The following is a 13,789-nucleotide window of genomic DNA, read 5'->3' on the forward strand; positions in this document are numbered from 1 at the left end:
ATTGCCAGAATAGCTTTGCCAGCATTGCCAGAATAGCAGTCTTTTGCCCTGGTCTGCTGGGCTGTGCGGCTCCCTCTAGCCACACAGAGCAGCCAAGGGCCACATGTGGCTTGTGTATTCCTGATCTTCTCCCTACTGAATGTAGGGTTGGTGGGTGAGCACTACTGACTCCAACTAGGCTAGCATGTGCACAATGCCAAGTGGGAGTGGGTGTTTTTTTAAGCCAGTGGAAAGACTGTCAGTTATTTCATTAAAGGTGATCAAGGGGGAAGGGATTGCAAACATGAACTTGTTCTGTGTTCAGCAACTGAAAGTTGCCTGCACTAAATTTTTATGGAGTGACCCAATATATGCAAGGCCCAAATAGTGATACACGATTGCAAACATAAGATGGTTTACAAACGGCCAGGAAATCCTCAATTGAAGATCCTGGGGGATGAGGAGGGTGGGGGGCAGGAGACAGAGAAAAGATGGGAAGCTGTTTGAAAGCAAATACTTCTCTATTATGGAGAACTTTGAAATGTCAAAAGAAATCCATGGGACAACTTTTATCATGGTGGGAAAATCTGCTGGATAAGCAATTAATGTCAGAACTGAATGTGTAAATATCCTCCGCTGTCTGTGTTTGTTGTGAATATATTCTACAAACTCTGGGAATAAGCAGAAGCTTAGTAGTGTCCAAAAGTGTGGAGCTCATAAAAGCATTGTACCTGTTTCCTTGTATAATGTACTAGAAGAATAGTGGAAATGTCCTTAAGGTTGACAATTTGGGTGTGGTAAAGCTATTGCATGTTTAACATCTTCGTGAAAGATAGGCATTAAAAAGTTGAAGCCTCTCTTGGTATGAAGAGTAATTGGGGAAAACACCTGTTGAATGAAGCTGTTAAAGGTGCATGAGCCATACCAAGAAAAAAACGTGGCAGCTGTAAAGGACTCAGACAAGTCACCCAAACTACGCTGCTGATATTTTCCCTCCTGCACTGTTTTAAATTTTGTTTCAGTGAGTCACAGCGCTTGCAAAATATTTCGGGAAAAGCTCCCAGTCTTGGCTTTGTTTTTATGTTTTTGTTTCATAAGTTCAGGAACTTGTTTTCTCTCTTGTGGAAAAGATGACCAGCCCTTTTGTTGTTCTGTGCGCTTTCCTAGCAGACCAAATGCTTCTGCTCCGCTCGTGTCAGAGTAAAAGTGATGCAATGGAGCAATGCGCGGCGCCTTTAAGGGGGCTCCTCGGTTGCTGCACATGCTCAGCTCTTCTTTGTGTGGTAGTTTTTCTCTAGAGCTGCCCTGCAAAGCTGTAGAGAAGGCTGAAGCAGCAAGCAAGCAAGCAAGCAAGCAAGCGCAACGCTGCTGCTAGTCCCCTTTTCTTCTTCCTTTCAGAAGGCGGAGGGGAGACATTCCTGTCGATCTCTAGGCCGTCCGTGCCAAAGGACTCGTTCTGGGGCGTCTGGGACAGGAACTTTCTGGGGCTCGGCGGGCGTGAAGGAAACAAGCCGCTGGCCTCTGCGCGCCTGCCCTTTCCCTCCAGCTGTGGCCAGAGGTGGCAGGGTCCTTCTCAGTGCAGCTGCTCCAGCAACGAGTGTCCTGAAGCGGCGATTGAGTCGTTTGCGTCTGCCTGGCTGCGGGGATCCCTTCAGAGAGGGGAGGAGGAGGAGCCGCCGCCGCCGTTCACGCTGGCTGAGGCGGGGCCTGCCTGGCAGTAAAAAAAAAAAAAAAAAAGAGAGAGGGACGGATCGAAATAGACCCGGCGGAGCGGGAGGGCGAAGAAGGAAGAGGAGGGATTCGGCCCCAGCCAGCCGCCCGCCTCTGAAAGCAGATTACAATTAGCCTTTTAAAAATGGCTGCTTTCAAACTGTCAGCTGGGACAGAAGGGGGCTTTTAACTCTCGCCCTCCCCTTCGTTCCTTCACCCTCCTTTTGGTGGACAGGAAAGAAAGAGGAGCTGCCTTCTCTCTCTCTCTCTCCTCACACCTGGTTTGGGATGCTGAAAAGGCTCTGAGGCGGTTCGGAAGCTTCTCTCTTTCTCTCAAGAGCCCGCCCGCCTGCTTTGAAGAGGAAGCATCTCCTCCACTGCCGTCCTTAACCCCGCTCCCGCTGCTGCTGGTTAAAGAGGACGAGCTATACAAAAAAAGGGGGTATTGCGGGCTAGTGGGTGGCGAGGGCTACATTATCCTGTGTGTGTGTGTGGGGGGGGTATGTTGTGAGGGGAAGCGGCAAGGTCAGGAGAGAGCCCGCTGTTCATGGAAGACGGGGGCAATGAGCCCTGAGGACGAAGAGGAAGAGGAGGCGGGAAAGCTGCCGTTGGCGTTTTACCTGCGGGATAAACAGGAGGTGTTGTGAGAACCGAAGGAAGGAAGGAAAGGAGAGAAAAGCGGGATCTGGGGGCTTGCCCTTTTTTGCCCTCCCCTCCCTCCAAGCCTTAACTCCTTCTTTTCAGGACACATCATCTCAGCCTGTGTGTGTTTCTGGAAGACCTGTTCTGTTTCTTCAGCATCCCTGCTAAACTCGCTCTCTTCCCTGTCCTGGGTGATGTGCGCCGAGTGGGGCGGATTGCTTTCATCCTGGTTAGATCTGCGTAAGGAACTGGGTTAATCTCTCTTCCCACCCACCCCGGCTCTTCGGACAGCCGGTTGCGGATGTGCTCTGTGGCAAAGATGCTGGATCCTTTGGGCAAAGTCCTGCGCAGGATGGGAGGCCCTCCCATGATTCTTGGAGCCTGGAGACCCTTTTCGTATTCCTCCTGCTGCTTCTCCACCTTCTTGGATATGAATAACTGGCTGCTCTTCTATGGATTACTGTACCTGGTGCTGTATGCTCAAGTCTCCCAGTCTAAGCCTTGTGAAAGAACCTCCTGTTTCTCGGGTCGATGTGTCAATTCTACCTGCCTTTGTGACCAAGGCTGGGTAGGAGATCAGTGCCAGCACTGCCAAGGCAGGTTCAAGTAAGTCTCAACAGCTTCTGATGATGTTCTCCCCCCCCCCCCTTTATGGTTTTATATCCAAAGTGTTAATAGAAGTTGAAGCCAAAACAAAAACAAAAAACTGTCTTCCAAGAATCTCTAGATCACAGTGTGCTTGACTTTAATGAGAAGACTAGTAAAAATCAAATAGATCTCATCCCTCTGGGATGATCATGACAGTAACAGTTTTATGTTCATAATATTATTGCACTGAACATTTGTTTTTGAAAATTACATTGATGGTCTTTCCTTTAAAGCAAATGGTTTAATTTTCTTTTATGTTCCACTCACGCAGCCCTATTCACCCAACTCCTCTAGCAAGGGCCACACTAGTAATCTACACTGGCCTTATTTATTTATATATACTTATTTGTCACATTTATATACCGCCCCATAGCTGAAGCTCTCTGGGTGGTTTACAAAGGTTCACCAACCTGGTGTCCTCCAGATATATTGGACTACAACTCCCATAATCTGTGATTGACCATACTGCATGGGAAAGATGTGCATCTGGAGGTCACTAAGTCAGGGAAGGCCAATCTATATCTACCTATACTCATAAATGTGTTTTCACTAATTATCTGTTAGCCTTTTAAAGAATTGTTTATAGTAAACTTCAGCAATAATTTGAGAAATCTGTGTCCTAAAACTGAATGGGTGAGTCATAGATAATACTAAAAGAGGATTGAGGACAGTGGTTGGGACAAGAGTGGCTGCTTATATTGATGGAGCCTTGTGCAACATAAGTGTATGTTGTAGCATCTTGTTTATTTCTACTAAACATGCTTATGAAGAAACCTGTATGGATTAGTGATTAGAATTATGGGATCAAGGTTAGGAATGTAGGGATTTGCTCCCATTTCTGCTATTGATCTGAAGTGTGACCTTGTACAAGATAACTTGCTCCGTGATTTCTTGTTTAGCAACTTGTAAAGCAGGAAAATAATATGTACTTTTGCAAACAGAATTGCTATCTAAAAGTTAAGTGAGTTTAACAGCTAGGTGTTAATAAGATAGCAACACTGCATTTCCCAGCTACTTTGGGGCAGCTGGGAAAAACAGACATTAAAGGTTGTATTTTTGGTTTGGTAAGTGAACTATATAGAAGCTTATTTTACAGAAATAGGATTTCTGTACAATTCTAGTTTTTATTGATCCCATTCCCTACAAATGGTGAACCACTTGTTTTCTTGAGAAAGTAATGAAGTTTTTTCCTTAGAAAATGAAAAATTTGCTTGACAACTTAAATGGTGTGTGTGGGAATGAAAGTGATGCCTTTAGCAATCATGTTTTTGCACATCTCATAACAATGCACTAAATGAACTCTCCTTACTGTGTACCACTTGGGAGATCTGCCTGTAGACTGTAATGTGATTCCTTGAAGATGGTTACTTTATCTGAGTGTCAGTTGCATTCTATTTTCTACCTTGGTTTCACTCCAATAATTTCCTGTTACTGCACGTATAATCTTCAGATAATAGTGTATATCATACCTTGTAGTTAATGACTACAATAATCAATATCTCCTGTGATGAAACTAGAGTACTATTATGCATCTCTTAGAGAGATTTCCTTGATTACTTAGTATTAAAGGATTTATTCTTCGCCACACACAATATTTGCATCAGTAAAGTGAAACTGACATAGGGGATGTTACATTAAGTTTACTTGTAGAACAAATGTCAATGTCTTTCTTCTCTAAGCATTAGGAAGATTAGGCTGCATGTAGGTGTTTTAAAACAGTATTTTAAAGAAGCACATTTTAGGGTTTCTGGTAAAGTAAAAAATGCACTTGCCGTTAGTTTTATCCCTATGTCACTAATCTCATTATCATTTGAAATTTGAGAAATTGGTTTGGAGATCTTCTATAACAGTCTTTCTGTAAGGTTATTCACATGGGGTAGTGTAAAGTTTATCTGAAGTAAACTTATCACATTCTTTATTATCGTATTTTGTTGATGTGAATAATAGTTCTGACCACATCGGTCTCTGTATTTGGAGTACACTAGAGCAAACTTCATTCCTTATGAAAGATCTTTAAAACTTGATCTTCAGTTATGTGCTGAATATCAAGAGGGTTAATTTAATATAAAATAACTGAATGAATGCTGAGCAATTGATTTAACTCAAGGAGTTTATGATTTAAGGAAGAGTTATAATGGAAATAGCTCATCTGAACTATGCAGCAGAACCATGCAAGCCATCGCTGGATTTTGTAGCAGTGGCAAACTTCTTTGTGACTATGCCAGCAACTGATGCTGCTGTCATTGAGAAATACTGTAACAGATGTTTTAGAATATCAGCATTTCTATTAATCTATTGGACTAATTTAAATGCAGTAACATTTAAACGTATATCAACAAAATCACATGTGTACTTCATATGACTGGCAGCCTGATCCATAACCCATTTAAGCCGAAATCTTTAAACATCATCTAATTGTAGTTCCACTGAGGTAAGTAGGACTGATCCCTCATTGCCAAGTGTCTGTCAGGGTGAGTTGACTTATAGTCTGGGAGGAGAGATCAAATCTGAAAGATGATTTAAATTGTACTTCAGATATTCTACAAATTGATCCACATGATTTAATCTACATTTTATTAGATGTGTAGGCTTGGTTTTTTTCACATTTGTATTGCAGTGGTGTTTCATTTCAAAACAGGCTTTAAAAAGTTTATTAATATACAATTTAAACTCCTTGAAGAGATTGTTTTGAAGTGTAGTTTAGACATCATTTAAAAATCATGTTTAAAATCTTTTAAATTGACTTTAGGTCTCTTCTGTGACCTGTCAAATAATTCAGTAAAATTAGACTCTTGTTTTTTCTACCATAAAGTTTTCTTCATATAAGAGTATTTAGCTAATTTAGGGTACAATCCCATTCATGTTTAGACAGAAAAAGTCTGAATACAGGCTGGGTTATGCTGGGAGTTATAGGATTTTTCCCCCCTATCTAAACATGCTTACGATTGCAGCCTTTGACTGTTGTGGAATGTGCAATTGGCATTAGCAAACACTACTGGCACTGACACTAGCAAAGTATCAGTCTAGGGAATTTGGTTGTTATTAATTCTCATGTGAATTTTTTCCTTAGCTGAAAAACAGTAACTTAGTAGACAGACATCAGAAATGATTGATCAATCTTGGTAAACATGTGTCAAAGTTAAGCATGTGTCAGAGTTAATTGACTGATTCCATGGTAACCTAGCATTTCCTCTATAGGGAATTTGTTAAAATTGTAAGTTTGTTCTTTTCTTTAAATGTTGTTTTGGTTTAAGATAAACAGTAAGTAAGAAACAAATGAGATTCAAGATAGTAAGAGTTTTTCTACTTGTTTGTTCTGTACAAATGAGCAATTTTATTATAATTTTATGCTTCCAGCCGTTCCATTTTGCCCTCAAATATCAAATTGAGAGCACTTTCCCATAACTGAATGAACAGATTAGCACGTAACACAAACCAGAGTTTAAAAAAAGGAAAAAGCTCTCAACATGGATTTGAAATGTATATAGGGGATATATGCTGTGTACAAGTATCCCCCACTTGAATGGTGTCAAGTTTAGAGATGTGAAGGCCTGAAAAAAACAACCAGAAGAATGGAAAAACACACACATTTTTTAAGCATTTTTCCCTAAAAAAATAATAATTATTTTTTGAAGAAAAATGGATTATGGAATGTTTTATTTTAACATGATGAATGAAATGTTTAAGACAAGGTGTTCATATATTTACTTCTCCAAATGATGTCTAAAAACTATCTATAGTATCAGATTATTACAATTTTTGTGCACTGAGGACAAGCAAGTCCTAGATTGCAAACTGAGACTACAACTCTCAAATGCAAGAGAAAGATGCATTCTGCCTCTATGGGGCACTGCCATTGAAGTAGAGAATGAAACTGATAGTGATACCTGTAGCTCGGAAAATGTCTAATTAAATTTCATTCATATTCATTGAATCTTGGTCCCCCTCCCATTCTTTTTATGGGAATGGGTGCTTTATGTCTGCTTGACACTATGGAGACATAAATAATTTTATTTGTTACTAAGGTTGATGGTTTTTTTTAAATTGTTTTTTGCCTGCGCCTCATAAACTGGCAAAAACAAAGAGGTTCCTTACAGTTCAGAAGCTTGTTCCATTTGTTACAAAAAAAGTAAAACATTTAAAAAGTAATTTCAATTTGTAATAATTGTTTGAATACACTGTACTTTTAATATACCAAATGTGATAATTTTATGCCAAACCAGCTTGTACATAATTACATTTTATGTTCCTGAAGTAACAAAGTGACTTTCAATCTGTAAAAAGTGCTAATATTGCTTAAAAAAAAAATTGTTCTGAAAATTTACGTTTCCCCCCAAAAACCGTTGGAAATGAAACCAGTTTTTTTCCATGGCTTCAAAATTTTACATCTCTAGTGAAGTTTCAGAGTATCTAGTTTTTACCTAGTATTCCATTTCCTTAGCGGGAGGTCACTGGAAGCTTACAGTAGTTTTGTGATATAAGGAGCATAAGATGGCTGTTCATAGCATTAGTACACTAACAGTTTCCTACTGTTACTGTTTGCATGTAACAACAAACTAATGGGTTTTCATGCCTCTTCACAACCTGGATAAGCTCCTTTGTAAGCTGTGGGACATGATGTGCAAATCTGGACTGCTGGGTTGTCAATCCAACAACAACCCACGAAACTATGAGTTAACTACTGCATTGTTGAGTCCCTAAACCACCCAAGCAGTCCAGGTTTGCATATCATGCTCCACAACCAATGAAGGAGCTGATTGTAAGCTGTGAGGCAAAAGTGGAAGAGATGGGTTCACTGCAGGCAGTGTATTTGCTCATGTACAACAACCCATTGTTTTTTAAACCAATGGGTTTTCGTTATGTGTGAACCAAGTCAATGTCCATCAGATGTATAGGGGAATCCATAGTGCCATAAGATTTCCAGCAGGGAGTAAAGCCAGTTCTCGGCCCCCTTTGCATACCCAGTACCAGCACAGACTGAGTGTTACACAGACATTGTTCTTATCCCAGACTCAACTAGCACATTCTTTGGTGCAGGGTGGGGGAGAGAGAAAGGCAAACCTCCTTAAATAATAGTTTAAGCAGGCAGGGAAGAAAAGATGGATCATCTCCACCCATCACCTTCTTGACCCTTCCCAGCTCCCACTGAATCACTTCAGTAGAATGTTATCTGCTGCCTAGGTATTGTCAGGTCTTTGAGAGGTGTTGCCTCTAGGCCTCTGTACTTCCTGAAGTCTTAGGATCAAGGATTACAGAATTGGAAGGAATCCTGAATCTGTTAGCAATCAGAGGCACTGGACTATGAGGGATCCCATAAAAGTCATTCAGATCAACCCCAAATGCATAACAATATCTATGTGCATGTGAGTTATTATTTGATTTATATCTCACTCTTCCTCACAAGAAGGAAAGGGTAGCCAACAATATATAAAAACAATATAGCACATAAATGCCATTAAAATCATAACCCTAAAATAAATATATAATATAATCACAAATATATAATAAAATTCCAAAATCAAACTCCAAGTACCCTACCACACAGATGGAGCACTTGTCTTTGCCTCCCAAAATTGGACCAATAAAAATGTCTTTAATTGGAGCCTAAATGCCAGCAGTATGGGGGACAGTTGAGTCTCTACCACAAGGGAGTTCCAGAGGTAGGGTGCCACCACCAAGAAGGCCCTGCCATGTATGGTAGCCTTATGGGACACATTTCTCAAGGATACCACAACCAGAGCCTCCCTAGCCTATCCAGACTCTGATATTAAGTAATATTCCACTTCCCTACTTTTGTTTGTTTATTTATATCAACAATTCTCCCTGTGTGAAGCAAGGATAGTCACAACAGCATGTGTAGTGGTCAGTGAGGACTCTCCTGTTTTACTCCTCCCAGTGATTCTTGGGATTAGAAATAGAATACATGTCTTGTCAGTTCACCTCACAATGTTTTGTGTTCAGTATGCTGAAATCTGGTGCCAGACAACATTTTTCTTCTTTTCATATTTGCTTCCTCAGGCACTCTGCCCAAGGACCCATGTAGCTGTCCTTCCCTTTTCTATTATTATCAGCTTGCCCCCAGGACATTGCTCTTTAAATACTGTTGAAGATGCAAGAATTTTGGAGACGAGTTATTTCAAATTCTTGAAGAATAGCCGTATTAGCAACATGAAAACAAACGCTGTCTAGAATCCCAAGGAACTGACAGCTTTATATTGTATCTATTTTAAATATTTCTTAATATCACTTCATTGAAAATATTCAAGGGGCGTATACAAAAGTATTGATAAAACTAAATAAAAATTTATAATAGAATATTTTGTTGGTAACAGCCTTCTCAAATGCTTTCTTATCAAGTGAACTGGAAAAGTGGTAGAGTAGGTATAATAGAAGCTAAACCAAATGAAACTAGAAATATTGGTGAATACTCTGATGATTGCATAGCAGTACTGAGGTATAGGTTTTCATTGACTGGGTTGGGGTGACACAATAACCCAAATAAACCACAATGGAATTTTTTTAACCCACGTTGGCTTATTGGCTCAAATTAAACAACTTTGATAAACCATGGTCTGCAGTAAGTTTTATTTAACACACCATGGGTTATTGTGTCACCTGTCAGGCATACTGGGTTAATCTTATTGTGTATAGAGTTGTGCAAGAACATTTCAGATCGCTGTTCTCATTCTACCCCTCGCTGGCATTCTCTGTATAATGGAAACAGCACTCCTGCGCTATTGGGAACACTTAAAAATGGCTACTGTGCACTTGGGTGGGAGGCTTAAACAGGCTTAAACATCGCAAGGGAAAATGCGGTACCAGGATACTCAGGTGGGAGGACTGCAGTGGGACAGGATGGTAGCATAAGTAATTACATACAGTAGTTTAATAAGCTACCAACACTAGCTTATTAGCCAATTCGTGTGGTGGAGCATTGTGGACTATTTTTTTTAAAAAATAAGCTACTGTTCATCATTTATTAATCCATCATGGACTAAATCTATTTATTTACTGCATTTCTATTTATTTAGTGCATTAGCCAAAGCTCTCTGGGTGGTTCACAAAAATTAAATGGACATCCGAACCCACCCATGTAACACATTCTTTATTTATCAGACTCACTCTGAGGGTGATGGAGAGAGCAATCATATAGTCTCTGAGCGAGTGTCCCAGGCACCGTAGGATAGTTCTGATTCTCCCCTCCAAAGTTGGATGCATTACCCCTCCACTACCACTCTCCTGACCCCTCACAGCTGGTGCAGAGTTAACAAATTATTGTAACTGATTGGCACTTGTCTTGGTTTATATAGTGCATTGCTGTAATGATGTTGTACCAAGTCAGCCTGAATTGAACTGTTGCAGGTTTACTTTTATATGTAGGATTGGAGAGTAAAGCTGCACTTAAAAATTCATAAGTATGAAAAGCATACAGAAAAGCAGAAAGTTGAAAAGAATCCAGCTTCCAATAAGAATGCCAATAAGACTTTTCTGTGGCAACATAACTGCTACACAATTTTTGGATATAGTTGTAATAGCTTTAATCAATATTTGTTTAAAATATTTTTTTGAATAGTTCAGTATCTTAATGCTTTTAATATAAACTTATTTTTTATCTGAATGTTTGCACGGTAAACTGGTATTTTCCATTAGGGATGGGCATCGGATTCAACCAATGCATGAGCTGAATCTGGCTCATTCAGACTAGTTCTGGTGCGTAACAAGGCAAAGCAGATTTCCCTCTGAAGCAACCAGTAGCTGGACCCTGCATGTGGTTTCATTCAGTTTTGGGAAGGCAGATAGTATGTCCCCCAAAATGGCCAGTCAAGGTATACTGCTACAGGCCTATATCGGGGGGGGGGGGGGGGATGAAGTATTGCACTATTTAAAATATATTATGAAGCATACCTGCTCCGACATCTGATCTCTTTTCTTTTAGAAGATAGCAACCTACATTGGGCACAAATAGATACAACTGTTTTAGGTGTAGAGCCTTCTGAAAGCATCCCATTTATAAAATGATTATTACAACAAGTAGCCAGGAGCCCGGTATCCACTCTTATGGGACCACTTAATGTTTGTAGATGGCTGGATAAGTTAATGCCAAATCTCTCTCCATTACTCCTATTATATTATCACCCAGAATTTATTAGTAATACAAGGCAAATCAGAGTACAAGCATTTATGAGAGCAGGGCTGTATAGAATGTGGGATTTCTATCAAGATAATACCCCTCTCTCTAGGGATTTGTGGAGAACTCATTTGAAGGACTTCAATATTACATGGACAGAGTGGTATTCATACGTCAACCACATGTAAAGGAACGCATCACACATCCTCCTACACAGTTTGAATTCTTAATTAAGTTTTCTACAGGTACTGACTCAGGTCTGGTGTCTTGACTATATTCCATTCTTAATGCTGAGATGGGTAATTCTGAGGGTCTAAAAAAAATATGAGAGTTGGATTGGTTGATTAATATAGGATACAGGTTGGTCAAATTTGTTGGGCCAATTCCCAATCAGATCTGTCTCAATGTCCACAAAAGAAACAATGTTAAAGATCTTGCAAAAATGGTATTTAACCCCAGTAAGGTTGGCATGATTAAATCAATTTCACAATATTGCTGGAGAGGCTGTGGAGATGTAGGCTCCTTTTTAGCATATGTGGTGGCATTGTGCTAAAATAAAAGTTTTTTTGGGGACTTAATATTTAAAGAAACTACAAAGGTAACCGTGCAGGGGAGAAGCTGTTTAAATGGTACATTCTCAGATGATTGTGCCATATTTTATTCTGTCATGAAAAAAATAATGAATAGAATTAGTATGATGGGTTCACAATAAGAATCAGGAAAATATTAATTCCTTACTTTGAAAACTTGCTTATTAATTTTAAGAAGTTAACCCAAGGTCAATCCCTATTTGGGGTTTTAGTTCAGAAAATCTTTTGCACTTGACAGTAACAGAAGAATTTCAGTATGAAGACACTTTCTTCCCTGAAGTAGGAACTGTTCATTCTTAGACATAGTCTAAATATAGCACCTTAAGTGGACTTCTGAGGAGCTCTTAGTCTGTTTCTCTTTTGTTATGCATTGTAGGTGGTTTTCCCCCTTCCAGGTCCAATAAAACTGGCATGCTTCCCATCTTTCAAAGTAAAATATAATTGCTATCTTGGCCCCATAATGGTGATTTTTTTTGTCTCAAGCAGCAATCTTGTACCCACTTAATGAGGCTTAAATCTGAGAATGCATAGGATTGCACTCTGAATCTTCTGCCTATGTATAAAGATTATGTGGCACGTTATGCCTTTTTTTAGTCTATTGGAATACAAACTCTTGTGACTAGTACAGACAAACATTGCTGAGCCATGCTTACAAATGCTTCTAAACCAATTTCCTAAATTATTTTTTGATTTCACTCTTGCTTGTGAGGGAATTTATGGCACATCTAATGATGTGCCACTTTTTGAGCCATTTTGGTCATGTGGACAAGCTGGAGGAAACAGGAAGTGACTTTTCCTCCACCTCATGCTTTTTCACTCATGTTGGGAGGCTTAGTCTCCAATTTTCTATATTCAGCCCCAGATGAATTATAGGCCTTAAAAAAAGGTTCTCTCCATTTAAACTTTTTAAATTTGCGTATGTGGCTTCAAATGATTTGACTTTCTCCCCTATGGCTGTTTTTATAGGATAGAATGCATATGGTCCTCCTTTCCTTAAATTCCCTTCCTTGAGGATTCTGTACAACTTCAGAAAGATATTATGTACCACACACCACAAAACCTTCATTTTGCTAAATAACAAGCTAGGCAGCAATAGGATATCTGTTGCTCCCTTACAAGGAGGGATATTTGCAATGAGACATATACAGCAAGCATAAAGAGACAGGCACTGATAAAATGCAGTGTGTCTATGAGCATGGTTAGTATGTGAAGATCAGTAAAAACATTGTCTGTGCTTCTAGCTCATCAGCTGATTGAATGGTGGAGGGGAAATAGTAGGTTGCAGTTGATGAAAAATGCATGGTAATCTCCTAACTACATATCAATATATTCTATATATGCTGTGAGTTTCAAGGGACAGTAGAGCAGCCTTTCCAAATCTGGTGCCCTCCAGATGTTTTGGACTTCAATTTCCATCAGTCCCAGTCAACATGGCCAATGGTCAGGAATTGTTGGAGTTGTCCAAATCATCTGGAGGGCACCAGGTTGGGGAAGGCTGGAGTAGAGGGAAGCTAAAGTTTGTTGTTTCCTTAGTCACAGCATTTTCTTTCTTTCTTAGGCTACAGTCCTATGCACTGTTCTCTGCTCAAGCCAAAATTAGAAATATATTTTAAGGTACTTTAATTATAATTCTGGAATCTTCCTCTACTTTAACTAACGCACATTGCCCTTGTTCCTGAGCTATGCACCGGTTGATTAAAAAATCGCCACACCTCCCTTCAGCTAGTGAGGGTGAAGATACTCTACCACTTGCCTATCTCAGATGCAGCTGCCCTGTACTTAGGCCTCAGTGCAATCCTACAATTACAGGTACCTTTCTAAATAACCCCATCCCCATTTGACACTGACAGTGTTGGAGAAAGTCTTGTCAATTTCTTTCCTAAAAACAAACAAAAAACAAACCTGTGCACATGAGTATTCTTTTTGGTGGGAGAAAATATTCCCACAGTGGCAGGCAAAAGGGTTGACCAGGCTAATTTTGTTATGTATCTGCAAATTATGAAGACTTTCCCCTGTCCTTCTGAATGGGGAACAAAATCTGCTTCCATAAGACTAAGAAGGAGTACACACTTCTGTACAGGGAATAACGGTT

At 39.8% G+C, this 13,789-nt stretch overlaps 1 protein-coding gene across 2 annotated transcripts in view; it reads left to right on the plus strand.

Moving 5' to 3' along the window:
• The first annotated feature begins 2,382 nt into the window (after positions 1 to 2,382).
• The window catches only part of ATRNL1 (attractin like 1), a 682,244-nt gene continuing 670,837 nt past the window's right edge, over positions 2,383 to 13,789 (plus strand). For both annotated transcript variants that reach the window (XM_063132703.1, XM_063132704.1), the window contains exon 1: positions 2,383 to 2,937. In XM_063132703.1, coding sequence (XP_062988773.1) covers positions 2,633 to 2,937 — 305 coding nt within the window. In that variant the 5' untranslated portion in view covers positions 2,383 to 2,632. The remainder of the gene's footprint in view (positions 2,938 to 13,789) is intronic.

Source organism: Elgaria multicarinata, chromosome 8, assembly GCF_023053635.1.
Source record: "Elgaria multicarinata webbii isolate HBS135686 ecotype San Diego chromosome 8, rElgMul1.1.pri, whole genome shotgun sequence".
In the NCBI taxonomy this organism is placed as follows: Eukaryota; Metazoa; Chordata; class Lepidosauria; order Squamata; family Anguidae; genus Elgaria; species Elgaria multicarinata.